The sequence below is a fragment of the Molothrus ater genome, chromosome 1 (assembly GCF_012460135.2).
Source record: "Molothrus ater isolate BHLD 08-10-18 breed brown headed cowbird chromosome 1, BPBGC_Mater_1.1, whole genome shotgun sequence".
Classification (NCBI taxonomy): Eukaryota; Metazoa; Chordata; class Aves; order Passeriformes; family Icteridae; genus Molothrus; species Molothrus ater.
The window spans coordinates 132,110,158-132,133,997 of record NC_050478.2 but is presented as its reverse complement, the minus strand read 5'-3'; the positions used below and the strand labels follow the sequence as shown (position 1 = coordinate 132,133,997).

The window sequence follows — 23,840 nt, the reverse complement described above, 5'->3', positions numbered from 1 at the left end:
AAACTTATGCCCACTGTCACAAGCATGAAACCCAACATATTCCTGTCCTAAACTGTCCTAATTATTAAACAGGACTGTTTAAAATTTATGACATTACCCTGTGAAGAGGCACACAAAGGATGAGTCATATTTTTTAGAACTTTCATGTGTTATGCAGCAATGATTACTTGCAGAGTGGCTGACGAAATATTTGGAAAGGGAAAAAGTAATCTTTCCAAATCAAGTTACATAACTTTGATTTACATAAATGTAATCCATTCAGTAGTTCAAGCAGAAAAGTAATATTTATGGCCCAAACACAAAAACCTAGAGCTTTAGTTGTAATTCTTACTAGGAAAGCAAAATAGAACCAGGAAAATGAAGGAGGGAACAGAAGAAATTCATCACTGTGGAGATACAAGGTGTTTACTGTGCTGCCTTTGTTGGCTCTAGATGTAAGAAAACTGAATACAGTTTAAACTGCATTGAAATTCCAATGCAATTAATAAGATGATTCCATGCAGGAAGCCTTAAATTCGTGATGCCTTTAACAGACCCTACTTTATGTCAACCCTGCCTATTTTTGGTCCTGAGCTGACCACTTATATAAGGAAACGCTAGAAGACATGGAGATGTGGCAGCTTTCCATCAACAGCCCAGCTCTACTTGCTATTCCCAAAGGACTGCTTTGACTCTTGGTGTCACTGGAAAGCCTCTGCAGCACGTGCAGCTCTTCTTACCAACTGCCCCATGTGTATCTCATTGGGTATATGAGTGCCTACAAACATAAGTGCATGGGCACGCTCATGAGAGAAGCATGAGATTTAGAAAAAGATTAAATTTATCTCTATTTTCTTTGAAAACAAGCTTTAGAGATGCCCACTAGATCTTCAGAGCTAAAGTATCTGAAACTTTCTGAGTAGATTTAAGTTCTGCACTGCTGAAAAACATCTTTAGTGCCATCTCAGAAGTTCACTTAGGAATTGTGTATTTTCAAAACTCAAGTACAGCAAATTAGCACATATAGTTAGTTATATAACAAAAACTATTCTGAAAGGAATATATTTTATCTAGCAGAAATAATTATAACTAACAGCAAAGGCTAAATTCCCTAAATGAACTTAGTCCAGCCTTTTCTGCACACACACTATGCAGCACTCTGAATCACAGAGCTACAATCCGTATTTTCCAGGCTATTGCTGATCTTTTTGCAAAAGAGCTGGGCCATTACCCATCCAGCTGGACAGACCAACAGCTCCGAAATCTTTACTGCCCCAAAAGAAAGGCACATGTACTTGAGATCCTTGTTGTCATCTGCAACCCTCTGGACCTAAACAAATGGCTCCCTCACTGAGGCTGTCTGTCCCATTATTGGCAGAACTACAGACACATTTTCTTGCTTTCACTCAAGGTGTTCAGAGCTGAGAACTCCCTGATCCACTCTCAAGAGTGCAATGTGCTCAGGCTAGACAGGCCTGATTCCTAAGAATCAGTTGTTATGGACTACATCCAAAGTGTAAAAAACTTGTTCCGAAAATGACCACCTTCTGTGTTTGTTAATGACTTACAAATTAAGACAAACTTGAGTGAGGTTTTATATGAATGCCCAAAGACCAGCTTGATGCCAAGTTTCAAGTACTTTTTCAAAAGCACAGGGAAACTGGAACGCTACAAAAGAAAGATGAGAAAAATTCAATATATGCTAAACAGAGTATTCTCCCTGCAATTTGCTTCACAGGAAAAAGATGAGTCATCAACAAACACATATATAGAACACACACACTCTAGCCTGAGAGGAGTTAACAGCATAAAGTGGCTTGGCCAAACTGCCAGTTAATGCTACTAAGGTCATTTTGTCACGTACAACCTTCTGCCAAAGCCTCCTCACAGTGCAAAGCAGTGCAGACATTACTTGGGTGAAACCTGCAGAGCTTACAATTCAATTTTGTCTGGGGGTGGCTTACAGTGCAGCCTGAAACAAATGCCACACTAGAATGGAGAACACAGCAATAGCAATATAACATACAGGTTTTAATCTTGTATCTGTGTTAGGTACCACACGTAAAAGCTTTGACTTTACAAAATGGTGTTCGTTATAGTATCAACAAGTGGCCTATGGAAAATGTATCTGCAAACTGCTGCTGAGTTATGATGTATGACTTCTTTCACATGACATATTCAGTGGTTAACAACAAATAAAACTCGACACTACTGCAGGTTGTTATGGGATGCAATGTAGGACAAACAATATTGTAGCAACTAACCACAGGCAGTCCAACATCCCTTCTCCCCATCCCCAAACTAGATAAACACTTTGTCCAAGTGCTTCTGCTAAATGAAAGCTAGAAAAAAGTAAAAAAAAAAAAAAATCAGTCATTTATAAGCTGGTTTACTTATTTCAAGCATGTAGAAAGTTCCAAACTTTGAAAATGTACATACTTTGAGAAAGTATTAGCAATACAGACAAGACTCTTTCAACAGCACGCAAAGCAAGCAAACGGCAACACAGAATACTGTAAACAAAATGACAGCCCTAACCACACTGGGCTCTGAAGTCAACCAAATCTGGAGGGGCAATGTAAACCAGTGGAATTGTTTTTCCATTATATTTATGTCAAATTATGCTAGTTATTGTGCCTAACTATAAATGAAAATCAAGAGCCAAAAGGGAATGGCCAGGAAACAATGACTCCTTTTCAAAAAATATATAATTGCATGTATAAAATACAAAGAAAAAATCAGCAGCATTTTCCAAGTCTGCAGTTTTGTTAAAGAGCAAATAGAAATCATAAATTATATGGGGTAACTGCTGATTAAGTATTCAATTAAAATTATATTCTTCTTGTGTGAGTAATACAGAGTCAAACAAGGTGTTATACTGAAGAGATATTTGGATGCATCAACAAATGATTCTGTGCAATCACTGGGATAAAACAGAATGAAAATCCCATAGCATGGAAGAAAGGCAGGGGCAGTGGGGAATGCCAATGACTACAGATGGCTGAGCTCTCCTTGGGTTCTCTGACCCTCATCCACCTCCCCACACACACAAATCAAAAGCAAGGTTTTCAGCTATCTGTTTTACCACTGAACAACTGTTAGGTTTTACAAGGAAGAATCCACATTTTGTTAGTTAGCATTCAATGGAACTTCGGGAAACTGCATCTTTAGCTGGAGAAAAACTTTACCCAGACAAATTGGATGCCATTCAAGAGCAAGCATCACTACACACAGGTTGACACCAAGGCAAATACTTTTGGTTTTAGCAAGAGATAAAACATAGAAACAGAGGTCACAGAATGATTGAAATTTAGTCCTGTATTACAGACAGCTAACAGACATGATTTTAACTACTGTAAACAGCACTTTTTTTTTTTTTTACTCTAAGACACAGGCAGTAAGATTTCTTAAATTATTTAAGACCTGGATATTGAAAACAGAATAATGGCCTTCCTTGTTAGGTATACACACTGAGAAGCTATATTTAATGCATTTTAATGCTAAAAGTGCTCTTTTTAGAGGCCTCTTTTTATTTTCATAAGCAAAATGGAAAAGTAATCAACATCTTAGGAAAACAACAGTTTATCATCTTCTTGAGTTACTGTTTTATTTTTTTAGTGAAGTTGAAATTGACATGGAAGCATCTTAAAGCACTTTAAAAAAAGACATAGGAAATTTTAAAAGACACCTTAGCCAGGCAGCCTGGGTATCATAATTTCTTGTTTCCTCCTCCCACTCAGAAACAACTATCATTTAATTGTAAGGAAGTAAATGGCTTTGACTATTGGAAATCTAGTGAGCACAAGTTTGCCCAAAGAAGACAGTATGCAAGCTCAAGTTTTAATTGGGGGGGAATCCCAAGTCAGAACATTTTTACCTGATAAGAATTCTCATCTTAGGCAAGAATTCCACAGGAATCAGAAGCTTACAGGGGGAAGCAGGAACAAAAACAGCAAGATAATTAGGTAGCAGCGATGAAATTATAGACTGATTGCTAACCAGTGACTTGGATAGATGAAATTACACAAGATGCTATCACAATTATCACAAAGTTATCATAGGTACAATTTTTTATTCTAATCCTAAATATAAATCCATTAGATGTTTGGAATTAAGTTACTCCTACAGCCTGTTTATTGCAGTTATCTTAGTAGAAGGACATGAACATATGGTAGAAATTTGTCCTTGCCTAAAATTACTCTGCTTGTACTCTGTACATTATAAACATGCAGACAGGGAATGGCACTGCCAGATGTAGCAAAGGGAGTAAGAGGATAAGAATGAGGGTGAAGGAGGGAAGGGCTTCCTTCCATCCCTTTCACACATACTGGCACAGTATCATTTGCTGGAACAGTAAAAATTCATAGCACTTCATGGTCCAGAAGGACCAGCCACAGCTGTGGTGCATGTACTCAGCATTAGAAATACATGAAAAAAAAAACAGGAACAGGCACGGAGAAGTGAGAAGTCTGACTCAGAAAGACAACCTGATACTGCAAAGCAGATGTGGAGTGGGAAAGAAATGCAAATCCACCAACATAGAGAGGTATAAGATACAGTCAGCACCACACTGAACTGAGAGGGCAGTATAATGGCACTGAAGGAGGAAACACTTCTCTAATGAAAGGAAATAATCATCTCACTTGTAAAGGAAGGAGCAAGCTCCATGGGTACTCAAGAGATATCTCCCCCTTTCCTAAGCTTCCCAAAAGTCAAAAGAAACAAAACTGAGAACACAGCAAATAAGAAGCATGGGATCTCTGAACTAAAGGTGCTGCTTGCAGATAAGAACAAAAGTCTTCCACTAACAAGTGACACAAAGTCAGAACAATGAAACATGGAAGAACACCAACTATAAGGGGACAGTGCATTTTATTTCTTCACTCATTTGCATCCTTCCCCTTCCAACATCAAGAACACAAGGGAGACTTTGCTCTATGCAGGGTCCTATTTTTGCAACTACTTTGCCTGCCAGTTGAGAAGAGACTATAAGCTTTCCAAGACTGAAAACTCCTCTAGTTCTAGTCCTTGAAATAAAAATACCATGCTAGTAGAAACCCTGGAAGTCACCTCTTCATATAGCATCAGAATAAAACATCCTGAAGTCTCCAGAGCATTTTGATGGCCAGTGTTAAGAATACCTATAATTCAAAACCACTGCAAGACAATGAGCCATATGGGAATTATTTTATGAACTCTTAAAAACTTGCTCATTTGCATAATAGATAAGAAAAGAAACTAGAAATTAATTCCTTACCACTAGAAACCAGAATTCTGATTTTCAACTGAAAGGATAAGATCATACATTTCCAAATTACAAGACAAGGCAGGTAATTTAGTGCTGTTTCCCATTTCTGAGAAGCAGAACAAATAAAATCTATATTTATTTAGTAAAGCCAGCATTTTGATTCTTGTAAACTCAGAGAAGTGAGTATCTCCTTGAAGCATTTCCAGCTACACAAAAACAGATCAATGTCCTTGAACTAAGAAACACAGCAGAAAGCCAAGGACTGTACTGGAACAAAGGCCACTTATCCAGGCATCATCGTTTTCAGTACACACAAAAATTCCCAGAACACTTACAGTACTCTCTTCTCAAGAAAACAACTGAAAAAGTTTTGAGGAACTCCAGATTGTCAACACCTGTTTTCACTGCTCTATAGTTTTCCTCAGTTTGTAAATAAAAGACTCGCTTCCCTTTACTTTTCCTACCTGAAACTTATTAAAGTTATCCTGGGCAGTGACAGTCAAGATTATTATATCACAAAATTTAACTACAATTCTTTAAGCTCCATTAGCTCCTCAACTATGCTTACATGCTTCCAGTCTTCAGTTTTCAGTAAGTACCTACCCCTGTGGTATCTGATTTACTCAGAAGACCAGCAAGGTGTGAGGCTTACCTCACTGAGAGTCTGCTGATGCAGACCACTGCCCCATGCTTGCATGCAGAGGTTTGTGGGAGTGGAGAAAGAAACCAATTTGGGAAAACAGTGATGACAGGAGCAAGGAAGAAATAGTCTCCTTCCTATTGCTTTTGTTCATTTTGTTGTTGGGGCCCTCTGAGATGGCAGGCATCAGAGGAATTATATTTCCTTTGTTCTGTCTTTTTCCTTGATGCTGTCCTTCATTTCCTTTTCTTGCTATAAAGGTTAGAGGAAGGGGAAAGTATTGTTACAGGGAATAAGGAGCCAGAGGTCTAAGGCAGCTGTGGATCCATTCACAACAGGCAGGAGACTAAGAATTATGAAGAAATTAATCATCTGGGACTGATATTTTTCATGTATTTTTCTTCCAGTTATTAAAGTTGATCATAACTACAGAGGAAACAGCTGCTACCAGGACAGACAGAAGAATCAATTTTGTTTTCATTTGGGGCTTTTTATTTGAAACTAATCGAAAGATGGGAACAACAGGATCTATAAAAGGGACCCAGAATAACACAATCTGCTGTTGATTTCAAGTCACATGTTACTTACATACAGAAACTATTTTATTTCAGTAGCTTATAGTCATAGTGATATTGATCAAAGGCACCTGCAACTGTCTTGGTTGCACATGCACTGCAGTAATTATGCATGCAAATGAGCAAAGTAGATATTTATGTGGTTGATCACTAGTATAATTACTATAACTGAATACACAATCATGGTAACTGTACACACAAATTACACATGCATGCAGTTTTAAAAACCAAGTGTTGCATTCATTGTCTCTATTTTGATAACATCCTATGGAAACACTTCTCCACTGGAAACAATTAAAAAGTATCAACTTTTTAAAAAGATGTGCATTTATTCAACTGTCTACTGAACATTAAAAAAATATAACAATCCAGTAATTTTGTTTTCCAAGCTGATATATCAGCAAAAGTCACTACTGTCATAAGATTTACCAAATTAAAAAGAATAAAACATTTAAACATGGCCTCTTATTTCTCCTTCTATATGCATTTATTTACCTGCAACTTCATTAAGATATTAAAGGGGATTATTTGAAAAAATAATGTATATGACCAAAATTTTTAACAAGAACTGAATTAAATTTCCATTAGCTCATCAAAACTCTAGAGGTAAGTGGAAATGTTTTTAAAGTTTGGATTTTTATCAATCTAAACACTTAAACATAGATTTGACTATACTTTAGACCAGAAGAGTTGGTGCATTCAAACCCACACAAGGTATTTTTCTATGGTACTTAAACAACATATGCTTTCATGTCTCAAGCCCAGATTTTGATTCATCCATATTAACATAAGAAACAATTTTGCATTTATTATTAAGTATTTCAAAGAATATGACAGAAGTAATAAAATATTTAGATATTGCTGTATTCTGGCAGATCACGGCGTAGTCGTATTGCCTTCAGCTTCTCTACTTTGATTTTTGTTCGCAACAGTTCTTCTTCCAGTTGCTGCTTTCTTTTCAAACCATCCCTTTTTTCTTGGACATAAAGACCAATTTTTCTTTGGTTTTCTAATATTATTTGATGCTCCTCTTTCAGCATTTGTAACATCTGTGGGTCATAACCACACACTGGTCTAAAGCGTTCTCCAACCTCAAGCCTAAAAAACTCATCTCTTCTTGGTACAGGGGAAGGAGACATCATCACTCTCATATCAACTGAAGACACTGATGTTGAAGGAGACCTTTCCATAATATGCACCAGCTGGTGTTCTTCCTCTTGTTCTAAGTTCTCATTTTGCTGTGAGTCTATAATCAGAGAAGGAGGAGGTTTGACATCCTCTTCTGACTGCAAGTCCATCATGACTGTCGCAGGATGGTGATCCAACATTGCCTGTGGTGAACTGGTACCAGCAATTGTTTCTTTATCGATACTAGCACTAGAACACACAAAATCATATTTAAATAATCCATTAAAAACTATTTTAAAAGGCATAGCTGTAAGTAACCAAAGCTTCATGTGAATACTACTCTGCTATCTATGCCCAGCACTCTATTCCATTACCTGAACACCACTTGTGCCCCTCTTTCTACCACACAGGCACAGCCCTGTCTTACTCAGATTTTATTGCTCTAAAGGCAGTACAGAAAATAGAGACCTCATCTGGTAGGCCCCTCTGACACTGAAGAAGCAAGAAGGGCTATTAATGACACATGAAACTATATTAAAAAAAAAAAGCAGCACCAAGTCATGCAAGTAAGAGAGGAAAATGTTTATATAATGTAAAAGGTGATTTTAAAAGGACATTAATTTAGATGGAGTGAACTATGGCAGAAACATTCCCATCTTCCAAATTTATTTGTCTCCCCCTGTTTTAATGTGCTCTGTTTCTGATTCATGCACCCAAGTATTTAGGGGTTTTTTTCAACATAAAATAATCACTAAATAAAATTACACAAAGAGCGTTGGGAAAAGAAACCAGAGCCTAAAAGACAACCCTTGCTAGTAGATTTGGGAACCAAGCTAATCCTTGCTCATTCTCTTTGAATCGTCCATCTTAATATTTCTTCTGAAGCTTCAAGACACAGAAATGTTTCCATTAAGAACAGGCTATAGTTCTGTGCGTTTCTTTTTTAAAGAACAACACCCACTTGACTCATCTGTCTTTGTGTAAGTCCCTGAGTCAGCAGCATCTCAAATCATGATTTGGCATTGCTTTGGCTTTGATGATAATAATGGCTCAAGCTGTTCCTGACACTTGTCTACCATCAGTTGTGTTTGAAACCCTACACTTCTGCACATCACTCCTTTATTCAGGTAATGCTTTTTTAAGCCAGATCAGCTTCTTGATCTATTACTGTACAGATCTACAAAGAATACTTGCAGCATGACTGGGATGGCAGTATAGAGTTACATGGGAACACGAATATATTAACTTGGGATTGACAGCCAAGTCAGTGCACTCTCATGGCCAGGACTGTCTAAAACAGAGGCTGTAACTGGTGCTTGCAGACTCAAAACATTTCTGAACTCTTCAAAAACTGCAGCTAGCAGTCAAAGGCAGCAAGTAGATCCATGATGAATGTAACGTTCACAGATGCTCCCCAATCCTGGAGGACTTGAGTTGCCATCTTAAATCTGGGGGTGAGCAATGGAGTTTTTCTACAACTTAAAATGCCTTCAGAGCCCTTCAAGCCATACACTGAGAAACTATCTGATTATTAAAACACCATCCTAGGTTAGTAAGAGATGTAGGTTCAAATTCCCAGAAGCAAAGAAGAAATGTAATTTAGACATCTTGTTCTCACATAAATGCACTACCTCCTTAATGAAAAGGTAGCATGATCCTAACTTCTGGATCTCCCATGGTCTTCAAAACTCTGGGTTTAAAAGAAATAAGCAATCATAGTTGCATTTTCTGAAGGACCCTGACCTAGCCTGCCATCCATTAACATGAAAATGCATTTTCTATAATAAAAGCATGAAAGTTTCTCAATACTCAGTTGCAAAAAGGCCCATGAGGGTCAGAGCAATATATTTTCCAAAAATAAAGCCTGTCAACCACACAAACACAAACTATTTAATCTTAAAATTCTTTAAAAACTACTGTCCATCTGAAGCAGGTATTGAAAACTGACCTTTCATTAATACCCTGAAGAAAAAACCAAGATAAGCTTAATTCTATTGACTGTTACCTGAGCTGCCTATAGAGAATCAATTATATCACCTTACTCCCTTCTACCTCATGCCACAAAGTCTCACTTTTTCCTATATGCTTCTTTCTCACATTGTTTTAGTCCTCTCAGCATAGGAAGCATTATCCTGCACACAAATTTTCACTTGTTTTCCCCTGTGCTGAGTGTAATTCTGAGTTTTCCCCCTTTCCACAACAACAGCTTCTAATAAAGCTTCTCTCCTTCTTATTTGCTGGCTCCTGGCCAGCTTCTAGCCTGAGAAAAGTGGAAACAACCAGCAGGAGAAGCAGGTCATTCTGACAAAAGGAAATGGAGAGAGAGCAGAAAGAGAAAGTAAGAGAGGTTAAATAGAAGAAAGAAAGGTGAGATTTTGTGTAGCATAGACTAAAGCCTCTAAACAGTGGAAAAAAATCCACTCTTAATAGTGTAATCCACACAGAACTAGAAAAATTACCAGATCTTCAGGTAACTCTGATGAGGCTTGTTTTTTTTTTTTCCCCTTAGTCAGCCTCTTAAGTGGAAAACAATTAGACAGCAAAGAGAGAAAGAAGGAATTGAGAAACAAAAGAGCTGCCTGTATGGTGGTTACTAATGTTGTTTCTGACAACTTGACTGAAAGAAAGACAAACAACAGTTACCACAATTGGGGCATGGTGTTTATAAGCCTGCAGGCACCCATGATTCACCAGGTTTCATTTAATCACAGCAAGCTAGAAATTCCTTAAAGGTGCGATTAAGAATTTGGGCTCGTTATAAGTCATATTTCCCTCCTCCAAAACCTAAGTCATATCCTGGTGAGTTAAAACCCAACACTGGGTTTATAAAATTAGAGTAAAATGCAACTCAGAGAACTATCAAATAATTATGTATTTGGGCAGGGAAAAAAATAATCTTGTAAATTATGTTCTTTTCCTTCAGCCCACAGTGTAGTGGCTGTTCCTAGGAACAACCATTTTGGGTAAGCAGTAATCAAGTCAGTGTTCCCAGACCCATAAAAAACTGCAAAAATTGTTTAAATTACAGGAGACAAACTATGGAGATCATTAGCTCTTAATCATTCACTAACAGCGTCAGTGCTTTTTATAAGCCGATCTACAAACTAAAGTTCTCACACTATGGTTTTTTCCCCCCTCCTTACAAAAGTTGGTAGTCAAGACACTGCAACCTTTATTAGCGCAATTAAAAGCCTCATTTTGTTCCAGAGAATTCTTTGGAATGGTTCCTCCAGGGGCATTCATCAGGAGCAGCAGCACAGTCCAGTTGCTTTAGACTTCTTTACGCAAAGGACCCACAACAGAATATTTTTAGAGCATCTGGCATGTTGGGATTTAGACAATTGTTACCATTCAGTTCAACCAGTGGCACCATGAATCCAATTCAGCGAGTGTGCGCATGCCAGCTTTTCTTAGAGCGTTACGCTGCTGCACTCACTATCAGTATATCTGATTAAAATATGGAAAGTTCGCTTCCCATTAATCTGCTTGGGAAAATAAGAAAAATCAGAGCTTTCTCAAGGTTGCTGGGGAGTTATTTGACTTCCCTCCCCCACTCCCTAGCTTAGTTTTTGTATCTGGAGGAACCAAAATCCGACCCAGGCATTTTTTGATCCCTCAAGGACCAATACAGAACCAGCAGAGTGTTGCAAGTCAGATATGAGGGGCATTAGCCAGCTGTGGGAGAAAGCCTGCACAGTGCCTGCCTGTATTATGTCTGGCTCAAATCTAGACAGTGTGTCTCACTTTACTGAGCAGTAAAAAAAAGAAACCTTACCAAAAAAAAAAAGAAAACTTCTAGTGCTGTACCTCTCAGTTTCTCTCTGTATTTAAACTACCTCACATATGACACAAAACTGCTCGGAGTTTAGACTGCAATTAGCTTTGCTCCAGCTTCAGGGAACCATCGACAGTACAGAAAAGTATAATTTAAAAAAACATTTGCACTCACAAAGGCACTGCAGTGTGGAGAATCAATTTTTTTTTTCTTTAAAGGTTCGGGATTAGCTAAAACATAACATGCAAACACAAAAGTAAATGAGAGAAAAAAGGTGAATAAGATTTCTTGGCTCTATGAACTAACTTTATTAAAAATCCTATATAAACTGGTAACAGTTTCATATGTTGCAAAATGACTGCAGTATTACCTTAAATGGAGGAGAATAGCCATCACTTTGCCAGTGTTTGGATAATCTGCCTATTAAAAGGTAGGGGAGGGGTAGAGGTTGGAGCTACTATTTCTCTTTGATTCTCTCTTAACCCTCACTTTCCAGAGTATGACAAAGACTCTGAAACAAGCTTTGAAAGAGCTGAAAAAAATGAATGCAATGCTAAGTCAACATAAAGGTTCTCATAAAACAACAGCAGTATTATTTTTGTCATTGTTTCCCAATTGGGAATTTTCTCTGATAAACACTTCCTTTAGGAGCCTGAGCACAAGCAAAAGCATTACAAAGTAGATAGGAGGCGCCATAATTTTCATTCAGTAACAAAATAAAAAGAATTGTCTCACCTTTGAACACCGCTCCTGTCTCTTAAACACACATTGGAAATCTGTGGAATCATTTCCACAACTTTCTTGGTTGGCTCGGAAATGCTGCTTTTACAATCTGAGTGAGTCTCCTTTTGCTGCAATAGCTCCTGTTTGGCATATTCTTTGAGCCTCTTGTACAGCGTGCGCAGGCCCTGTGCAGTACGAGGAGGGCGATCTACTCCGATGGCATTGTAGTTATCAGCTATAATATCCCAGCATTTGTTTTTTTCCACTATTACAGAATGCTTATTGGTATGTTCCTCGAGAATTTTAACATACGGCTTCACGAGTTTTAGCAAATCAAGCTTTTCAGATAAGGTAAAATTAGAAGATCTGGCCTTCCCAACCATTGTTATCTTTGAATTAAGGAAGCCGTTCCTGGAGCCACCATGCAGTCCCTAGCTCTGCTCAGCTCTTTTTCACAAACAGAAAAAGATCAGGCTTAACTAGGCTAGTCTCATTTAGGCCCACGCCTACAAGGGAGGGTTTATTAAAATTCCTTCAGCTTAAGCTGACGCAGGTTCAGGAAATCTGCTTAAGCCAAGCCTGACCTACATAAGGCTTCAGACTGAAGAAGGCGAGAAGAAACAAGCAAAATACACTTTTGTATGAAGAGACCAGACATATGCAGGATTTAAAAACATAAAGGTTTAAAGATTAGCACGTTACCCAGCTAAAAATTACCTAATTTAGCTGGAGTAACAAGCTCTGACACATCTCCCAGCTCCCTCACACAATCTCAAACTGAAACCGTGCTGGAGATGATTTTACGTGTAACGACGTCCCCTCCAAAAAAGCAACAATTGCTTTGTGCGAGGCAGGGCGCGTTACGGGGAGCGGGAGGCGAGAGGCGGCGGCGCGTGTGGAGAGAGAGAGCCCCGGCAGAGCCCCCGGCGCCATTTGCATAGAGCTGGTCCTGCTGTCAGTCACTGCGGGGCGGCATCTCCCCCAGCCGCCTGGTTACGCTCGGGCTTCGCCGCAAAGCTCGGCTTCTCCCGCACTTGGCAGCCGGCGACAGCCACCGGCACGGGGGCTTCTTAAAGAGCCCGCTGCGCTCCCCGGCCGAGCTCCGGCGCCGGAGGAGCGGCGCGAACGCCTCGGTGCGAGCGGGCCCCGAGCGCCGCCGCGCCGGCCCTGAGGCGGCTCCCGGGCGAACCCCGGCTTCGCCCCGCGGCCGGGGCTGCGAGCCGGCCCCGCAAGGGCTGGGGCTGCCCGCGGCCGTGACAGATTACCGAGTGCGTTACAGCGTGTGGATACTGGGGTTTTCATAATATCCACCAGCAAACAACTGACTTTTATTATATTTATCCAGGCGTTTTTCCAGGATAAAAAAAAAAAATCTGATTTTTATTAACAAGATGTGCCTCCATTCCTAATGTTTGCTCAACAACGTATCACCTTAAAGCAAGCCTTCACATAAGAACGCATGCAAGGCTTTAAATTTCTGTGGTCTAAACTAAAGCAACAAATTGGAAAAAGAGAAAACACAGTAGATAGAAGGAAAGGTGTTCTCAAGTACAAAAAGCAAAACTAAGTTTGAAAAATGACGTACTCCACTGAAAGCGTCCGGAGGGTGGAAACAAACACCACTTGAGATAGTGGCAACAGCTTCCTAAGCTTAACATGTCCAGCCTTGAAAACAAGGGAGCCTAGAAGCAGGGGGAAGGAAAGAGAAATAATTATAGCTTGAAATATCCTAAGGCTATAAAGATCTAGGTATAAACTTGTTTGCTCTAAGGGGAAAAATCCCAAAGCAGACACAAGCCGCATTCAAAACAAGAAATTCACACTAAACAAAGGGAGACTTTTAACTGCTGAAAATCAATTAGCATTTAGAATAACAAGCACTTTTGGAACCATTTCTAAGACTTGGCTTGTCAGTACCACCTAACAAAATTGTGACCAGTCCACTTCGCTGGCATTGCTTTCAAGCCAAGATTAAATAAAGCATTTTATAGTCTGAAGCCTATTACACTTAAATTTGAGAAACAAAATACTCTTGTGGTTAGAAGCACTGTATGAAAACCATTACTTACAAACACCTAATCCTTTCCTATTTCCCCTCCCATTGCACTTTACTAATATTAAGAATATAAAGCTGGTGGTTAGAGTTCTGGGGTTTTTTTAATTTATGTTCTTAGTTGTTCTTCAGTAACTGAACAAAAATTGGATGTGCTTCACATAGTTCAGACTCTGGCAGTATCAGCATTGAGGAGTCACAGGTGAGCCTATGCTGCACCCTCCACTGTTGAGCAGTTGTGCAGTGCCCACCCGGACTCTTGACTTTTTAAGACAAATAAGTCAGTGATTAAAGGCTCCTCCCCACAGACTCAAAGAGCACAAATGAACAGTGTGGGGCAGATGCCAACAAGCCAAATGAAAGAAACCAAGCCCTCAGTCCAGCGCTCCCAGGCCCCAGGGGCGAGAGAGACCCAGAGTCCACAGGAGAGGCTCTCTAGACCACCTCACAGACCTGGGGAGGGGGTTACTGCCCACTGGGTATGGGACTCATTGTGAGATGCCAGAAAGAGTATTTGGGGATTGCAGAAGGCAGTACAGGATATTTAGAGGAAGAACTGAAGGCAACACAAGGGACAGTGAACCATGAAAGTGGTTTGGGAAAGAACAAGCATAGGAGGATATGGGGAGGGGGGGAAAAGGGCTACCAGGGGCCAGGTATATGTAAGCAGGTGGCTGCCCAGTGTGGTGGTTCAGCCATACCCTGGGCCTGAGCACTGCAGATTGTCCTATCTGCTTGTTAAACTACTTTTTTAACTGTTTTCCTCGGTGAGGGAAAATCTCCATTGGGTGTGACCATGTACAGAAACACAGATGCCAGCAGCTGGAGCTGTACCACCACGGGTGGCAGGGGCCCAGAGGCACCAGAAGGCAGAGGCTGGAGCCCAGGCACACAGCCTGGATAGCTGTGCCAGTGTGTGACCTCGGGCAAACCCCAACCAGAACAGCCATGCAGAAGGCTTGGGAGCCAAGCAACCATGAGTCTGGGCCAGATGCTGCAGAGACCAGAAGGTCTGAGATTTGGCTACTGGAGGGACACCAGGGCACCTGGGGCCAGGTCAGACCAGCTACCAGAGACCCAATGCATGTTTGCCTGTCAGCTGGGAGACATGGGGATCCAGGGACCAGTAACTGAGCACAGTAAGAATTTAAGGCCTCTTGCTGGAGGATCCATGTTGTGTACATAAGCATTTGCCAGAAACAAGCTTTCTTCATAGTCAGCCAGTGAATGGAAAGGATGAGGCCATTGAAGCTGCCTGTATTTGCGTGAGTGCTGAACTTTTTGTTTCTGTCTGTATATACACATATAGTGTGCACATGTGCCTCTTAAAGATACACCCTTGTTGTTCTGGCCACGAGGAGCTGCAGCAGTCTCCTCTATAGTGGGGTACCAGATACAGCAACTCCCAATATTAGACTTATCTAAACTTGTATTACTTTATTACCTTAGTGCCTAATGTTGCTAGAGAAACTAAGTTTCCACACTAATGTAATTATAGCAAAATACTGCTATAAAGTTTTCTTTTGAGCAAAAGCCTGATAAAATGACTGAATTACATATTATTCTGCATGAGTGTAAAATAACCCTTGTAAGCTGGCTGCCAACCAAGATTTTTTTTTCCTTCCTATTTTTTTTCCCATTTTAAAATAGTTCTGCTCATCAGCCTAAGGTTATATCAGCGCTTGGATAAGAAATCACAGAATGTGAAAAGCCTGGATATTACTGATACATATAGACATCTTCAAGCTAAAACAGCAGGTGTAGCTCCAAGACAATTACAAAAACCAAAGATGTTGCCACAATCCACCCTTCATCTTACACCTTCCACCAACACTTGCACTTATGCAACACAGTGCACAGCCAGTTCAGCAAGATGATTTAGCTACAGAATAATCTATTTATTTTGCAAGCATAAGAATTTAATGTGAATTTAATAATTGGTTTAAGTCAACATAGATGTGGTACATTGTCAAAACAGTAATTTCTGCCTCCCCCCAACTGTGTCATGTTCCTGCCCCTTAACTGTGCTGATATGAGCACTCACAAACCTGGACAACTCATATTAATCATTTTTTTCTGAGCTGGGTTAGTTTTAATCACCAGCAGTTCCCTAATCCAGTATGCCACAGAACAAATAACTCACAAAAAGAAATATATTGAAAAAGCTTCTTCAGACTCTATTTGGATCGTTGTAGGGTGAATTGCAAACCATATTCCTAAAGACTTGTATTATCACAACTGAAGGAACATCAAACCACAGGTAGCAGGAGAGAAATTCTGCGTACCACTGAAAAAAATAAACATATATGCATCCCTTACATCACTTCACTGCCTTCTATACCTTCTGATTTTCTGTGAAAAAGTCTAGAATTAATACCAGAAAATGATACAAACAGTGCATCCTGGAGAACTATTGAGAGGAATGAATCACAGCCATGATACAGTCAGGAATTAAAGTAGCCAAATCACTGTGAATTGCTGAAAGAGCTCAATGGCCACAAATTTTACAAGTGATAAGTTTGTATCACAGCCACTAACTGCATCAAGTGGCCCATGTAAAATTAGACACTTTATAAGACAGAACACCCTGAAAAGGAGAATGTCTTAAATCAGGGGAACATTTTGAAGGGAGAGGGAGGATCTTTTGTCACACAGAACTGAGGAAGAATCTCTCCATGACAGTCTTAAAAAAAGAATCACTCTAAGGTACATGAAAAAGACATTTGAGAAAACTGAGGATGCCCTAAGAAAGAATGTGTCTTGAAAGATGCCATTGGAACAGAGAACAAACATGAATGTTGAAAGGAATGACACCAGTTTAAGTGATTTACGCTGGGACCTTCTAGTGCAAAAAAATCAAACCACCAGATTGCTAAGCTCTATGAAGGTGCTCTGCCCACAAAGTGGTAGCCCCAGGATAAGTCTGAAGGACTTCTGTTCCTGTTTAGTAATGTGCAAGCAAACCAGCTCTGCAGAGACCTGTGGTTAGCATTTGCAATCACCTAGGAGCCTGAAAATCCTTGAGAAGAAGAGGATGATTGCAAGATTTGAATCAAAGCTAAAATGGAACCCTGGCACCCCTGTGCTTACAAAAAAATGTAGAAAGATTCAGCAGCTAGGATGGGGTATGTTACACATCACTGAATATACTGGGCTATTATGGCAGTGGAAACATTTGGCAAGTATCAAGGCAGTTGCTTACCCTTGCAAATGAATTTGGCAGCTGCATAAGATGAGAGTGTCTATAGGTAGTAAGGGCTGCAAAACTTCCATTAGGTCATCATATAGTCCTTTTTACTGACACGACAGCAAGACAGTGCCAAGTCATTTGATCTGCCTCTCTTTAAGAGCCTGCTGAGCAAAGGGTGGCTAAGAAAACTTTCAACTCAGAAGGTTTCTCACAGGGATGGTTGTTTCATGAGCAGTGTCTAAAGGTAAGGGTTGCAGGCATTAATCACTAAGGAGAGGGTTGAGGATGACAAAGTTTTGTGATCCAAAAGCTGTAATTTAACTTTACCTGGAAGTTACAGTGCTTAAATACATTCACACCAGACCCTTTAGAAATAATATTTTTAGGTAATTTGTGTTTCAAACGGCTTTCTCATGTCATTTGATTTTTTTTCTCATCTTCATCAGCACTTTCGTCATCAGTTTTATATTTATTATTTTTATCTGTGATGTACCAGGACCTCTCAGACCACTTCTTTCCTTTCTCCTGCACAATTATTTCTAAACCTCTGTCCTGCATGGGACATGAGACAAATAAGGTGAAGTTTTACCTCTTTTCTTTGTCCTGCATCTATTTTTGTGATCAGCATCCAGCATGTATTAACTTCCAACCTCTAACAGTTCTTGAAACTGTTGCAAGAACAAGGGTTCTAGCCTCCTTCAGAGCTCTTATCAGCTAAAATTCCAAGCATAAAAGATAAATACAATTCTGTCCCCTCTGCTGATATAAGGCATTCTCTCAACATTTAGCCCACTAAAATGGGGAATATATGAATTAGCCAATTAAAATGCCCTCCATGCCAAATTTTAAAGAATTTATCTTCACCTGAGTGTGCCATTCCAAGACCCACACATTCAGATCAGTAACCATCCTTCAAACTAAGTTCGGCTTAAAGCAACAGGACTCTATAATACTATGTGACTGTACAGCTCCATGAATTAGCTCTTCACTTTATAAGTTGTGTCCTTAAAAATAGAAAAGCTAAGAGCCCCATTACTTATAAATTAAGAAATGCATCCAATCCTAATACATGCTTGTACCTTCTCTGATCCGCTCTTCTAACAAGCTTTTTGATGACTAGTCAGAAGCAGCTGAGAAATATAGAAAGGTTTGAAAGTATTATTTTCCCAGGATATTTTCCCGAAATAAATAAACTTCTTCACTAGCAAGATAGCCCCTATGAAAAGAAATAGTCTAAGAAAAGCCAAGTTTCTGCAAGTTTCCTGTTTTGTTCATAGAGAGATTAAAATTTTTGAGATTATGCTTTTACATACTATCCTGGAAATACTACCCTGTGCACTATTCCCTGCATTTGACAGAGAAACAGCTTTCTCCATTCTTCTAATCTTGCTCAGTGAATGTTTTGAAGACAGTGAGATAACCATCTTATCATTATCTTGTTGGCTCAAGGAAAGTCATATTGTGACAAAGCTTCTGTTTGAAGGAAAACTTAAGGCCCAAAGCCAAAAGCTGTGACTGAACTCTAGTTAGGCTGACATGGCAACAAAGGGGATCCAAACAATAAGCACAGCCACAGAAAGATTTGACAACTAGCTTTGAAGGCATTCAGGCCTAGTCTGTCATAATACTCATGATAGCTCAAAAAAACCCCTCCCAGTTCCCTTCAGTAAGGCATTTCTTGTCCCCCCACCTGATAGCTGTGTTCCCTCATCTTCTCTTAAGTCCACCTTTGTATCTATTGGAGACAGGAGAGCTGGGAATATGCACACTCACCAAATCCCCACACTCCAAACTAGAAAACAAATGGTGAGAGAAAGGAAAATAAAGACGTGAGAAAATGTGAATAGCCATGCATTTCTCTTTTTCACCCATCTTACATTTGTATAGCCTAGTAACAGATTTTGAAAATCAAAAAAGAAGTAAGAAGAAACTATGTGTACAGCTCCCCTCAGAATAGATGAGGGAATAGAAAGAATTATTACTGATAAATGTGAATTCTTTAAGATAATCTCTCTGCAGGGTATTTTTCAAGTACCTAATTTTTAAAGTTACAGTATTAGATAATTTCTTTTTCTGTATATGCAGATTATATGCTGTGTGCTTGCATACAACTCTAGGGAGCTAAATTGTAATAAATATAATGGGATAGTAAGTTCATTTCCCAACATATCCCCTGCCAGCCCTTTGGATAGGGGTGTTTGCTTTATATCTGCAGTTTCCAAGTAGACCTCTCTTTCTGCATGAGTATTTAAGTCTTTCCGCTTGTTTGTTCATAAATTTTTACTTTCAACAACTTAATGCCTTTTTTAAAAAATGCTTGAAAGACTATCATCTTTACATGGAGCACATCTTTCTTCAATAACGGATATATCACTGCTCAAAAGTAAAGAATCTGAAAATTTATATTTCTCATTGTAAAGAAGCAACCACAGTTCCATTTAAGAGACAAGTTACTACTGTGAAACTTTCATTTTAATCCCTCCAATTTCCTTGGAAAATGTAGAATATCTTACATCTAATAGAATTCTTTTTCTTTATTTTCTGATCATGTAATACCTTTCTGATTCCTGGTTTCCTTCCCCTCTCCTTCATTATCTTCATTAGCTCAAATGCAAAGCACATTTAACTGGGGCAAATGAAAAGTACATTTCTCTGCCAATTCACTGCTCTTTTCTCCAGTGTGAATATCCTGGTTATATCATCTATAATTACATAAAGCCTAGTTATTCATATGACAGCAAGATATGATCATACCAAATTATAAATTAACTGTGGAAATATCATACTAGAATTATGCAAGTCTGGATTTGTTTTACAGCAGCATTGCAGATGGCTGCCCCATCCAGGAAAGCAGTTTTGCAGTTGCTGAACATTATATGAGATGTTGCCTTTGGTGGTGAAGCTGCTGTAAAGTTCTTTCTTTCCATCTCACTCTTGCTTGCTAATTCTACTAGCACTGTGTAGCTCAGCACTCAGCTGGTGGGCATCCCAAATTCAAGATGAATAAACACAGTTAGGAATGTGACAACAGCCTAGGGAACACCCAGTGTGCACAATCAGCTGGGGAAACACTAGGGAAGGCCTTGGGACAGCAGCAGAGTAGAAGACATCATTTCACACCCCAAGGAAGAGCACCAAGTAAAAGGTGTTGTCTTGAGAAGATGTCAGAGAATGTCAAAGCTACAGAGCACAAAACACAACACCCACTGTGACTGATGTATCAATGAACACTTCTGGAACCAGCATCCAATCAGATACGGACAATTTATCTGACAATGTATTTACATCAGCCCAGTTTTATTAACCAGTCCCCATCTCTTGAGATGGACTGATCAAACAGGCACAGATGACACCTAAACAGTAAAGAAACTGTCCTGAATTGAGAATAAACTTGTCTATAAATTTGTCTGTTCGCTGTTATAAACTATTCTTCTAGAACATTGCAGGGAGAAGGAGAACATTTTAAATCATCAAGATCTATTAGACTAATTTGATACTATTTTGAATAAGAAATTACAACAAAATTTATAGACTTGTAAAATATTACTTGCAAACAATGCAGTAATAAATTACTTACACTCAGGCATCCAGTCACATCTTAGCTGTTCTAAGATGTGCTTGGTAATTATTAAGAGCTACAGATGATTACGGAATATCTTTTACCCCAAGATTTAACTGCTTTACCAGCTGTTTATTAAACAGAGAACTGCAGCTACACATGCAGCTCCACCACTAAAATAGATTGACTGAAATATCTTTTCTAGTTCATCTGTGAAGTGCAACAACAGAAATTAAATTAATACTTGTACTTTTGCAGATATCAAAGTAATTCTACGAATAATCTGCTTCATTATGAGATGCCAGGCATGAATGGTTTTAGTTCTGTTACTAGAAACAATAAGTACACATTTAAGACTGAAACTAGACAATATGAAAGTCCTGAAAATAAAATTTTTTAATCCTCTGATTAAAAGTGACAGGTAATTGCTTGCTACTGTGGTAAATGAACAGTGGATTTTCTCTTAATATTCACATTAATTGGTTAAAAAGACTTTACTGATATCAAGTGATAAGAGGTATCAGACAGACCTGTAACAATGTTCTAGAAAGCTGAAGGAACCACATTATGAAAAATGAAGCTTAAGTATGCAAAGCATCCCAATCTTACAGACGAATGTAGTCAGTAGACATTAACATTCCAGAGAAGATAAGAGAAAATATATTCAAAACTGTATGCAAATAATAAGTACAGTTGACATTATCAGAAACATCTATTTAGAGACATGGGGCGAGCACATTAACCACGTTATGAAATACAGTTATGATCTGTCCTCACTGTTAGCTCAAAGATAGTATCTGACCATGACTGCTGGCAAAGTTCCTCTCGCAAGATGCATTAGCAGATGTTAGTGATGGATGAAAAACAAGATACTCTTGAACCAAAAACCAACCAAACAGGTGGTGAGCTGTAACAGAAAAAACTCTTTATCCATACTTTCTGTTCACCTACATCCAGTTCAAACAATGAAATCTCAGTCCCACTGGAACGCTGCGTCTAAGTGTTCAGGTGAAAGAGCTGTTCATTTCCACACACAAAACAGTAAGCCCAAAGGGCAAAACATGGCAACATTCTCCTAGATTAAAAGTACCAACAGAAAGTAAGCTGTAAACTCAGATAATAAACACAAATTAAATTATGTTTGTTTTATACAAATAAAATAAATACATGTTAAACCCTTAAATAGGAGGCAACGTGGGTAAAAACCTCAGTTCTTGCCAATCCCACTCGCTACTAAGTATAGTTTAGGGATCTCCCTGTCCATTGTTTCTTCAAATGCAAATTATCTGTATTTTCTTGTTATTGCTAATAGAACCTCAGAATGTCATGAGGACAAGTAGAAACCAAGTACTTGAGAAGTACAATAATATCCTTCCAAATACATTAATGGTTTTGTTTTCAGTTACTGGTAAATAGTTTAGGAATGTTTAAGTAATTTTCATTTTTAAAGAGCATGCACACTTAGCTGAATTCTTTGGAGGCATGTGAGAAAAAGTATTAATGACAATGTCAAATAAATCACCTCCCTCCCAAAGATCCATTGTGTGAAAAAGTATTAAATTCTGAATACAAAACAAAGGTACCAAAGAGATTGCCATGTTCATTCCTCTTAAAAAGAAGTAAACACCAATTCTTAAAAGAGTAGTGAAGTTCATTTTCCTACAAAGAAACATGTAACATTATTTTCCAGTATTCAGAACTTATAATCACAAGTTGTAAACTGCCCAAGGAACATGTTCAAAATCTTACAGTTCAAACACTCCTAAAATTGCAACACATATCTAGGTTTCATTCAACTGTTGCTACAAACTTATTTAATGTCTCTGGAAATACCTCATCTCACAGAATTTCAGAGTCCCTTGCACTTCACTTTCATTAATGACATTTTAGTGCAAAGGGTTTTTTAGAAGATGCTTAGAAAAACAAATATCTTTTAAGCCAGACATGCTCTATTTTTAAGATTGACTCCATCTAATAAAATCCTTACTTTTCTGCTCTAAGAAATGGACACCATGTGTCAGATAACTGAGTTTTGTTGGGGTTTTTTGGTTTTTTGTTTTTTTTTTTTTTTTTTTTTTTTTTGAAAGAATGTACAGCATTTTCAGGGGCTGGGTTTCAGAAAGATTAGGTCTGTGAACAGTGCAGTTGTCCAATGGTTCACAGGTGTTTCAAAAGAATTTCAGTGGAACCTAGGGTATTTATTTACACATTCCACTGCTGCACTGGAAACCCAAACACAGCAGCTTTGAGTGTGATACATAACTATCAAACTGTTTATCATCTGCATTAAATGATATGGAGACCAAAATAATGCATACACACAGGCTTTTTCAATCTTAAAATTATTTTAATGCCCCTTTAACAGAGAAGTATGAGGCTCCAGAGACTGACAGTCAAATATAATTCCATTACAATACTAATAATAATAAAACCCCCCAACTGACTCTGGCTTTTACAACTGGTTTCCATTACTTCTGAATTTCATACCAAAGCCAGCTTTGACAAAACAATTTAACTTCACACTACAAAGAAGGTTATGATTTACATAATCAATGTAATCGCTACATTAGCTGTAATGAATAGCAGACAAAAGTGACGTAAGGGCAGAAACTGTCTTGGAAAAGCTAAGTTATTAAAAAATTACTTAAGATTTAAGGAAGGCTCAATACAGGTTTGTTTTCTCACTACAGTGCTCTCCTCACCAGTGAACCTGAAAACAATAACTAACATTGACATTGGACTTCTTCTTTTATAGCACATTTCATGGCAGCTTTTCAAAGGCTTGCAGGGTTAGCCTCATTCTGCATGCATAGAAAGGGTTTTGGCACAAAATGCCTTTGTTCAGAAAGGCAGCAGCACATCAACGGAAGTAGCTCACCCAGTTTCACTCCAAAACTTTTTGGTTATTTTTCTAAAGTCATCACAGAGGACCCATACCAGCTGCACCCAGAATTCATGATATGAAAAAGA

At 38.8% G+C, this 23,840-nt stretch overlaps 2 protein-coding genes across 2 annotated transcripts in view; both read right to left on the bottom strand.

Annotated features, from left to right (window-relative positions):
• The window catches only part of RAD54B (RAD54 homolog B), a 63,570-nt gene that overhangs the window by 33,102 nt on the left and 6,628 nt on the right, over positions 1-23,840 (bottom strand). The gene's annotated exons all lie outside the window — the stretch shown is intronic.
• Positions 6,337-12,972, bottom strand: FSBP (fibrinogen silencer binding protein). The gene is made up of 2 exons (XM_036406865.2): positions 12,081-12,972; positions 6,337-7,819 (listed from the first exon to the last, which is right to left on the bottom strand). Exons 1-2 carry the CDS (start codon positions 12,449-12,451, stop codon positions 7,294-7,296), a joined length of 897 nt encoding a protein of 298 aa, XP_036262758.1. The 5' UTR covers positions 12,452-12,972; the 3' UTR covers positions 6,337-7,293.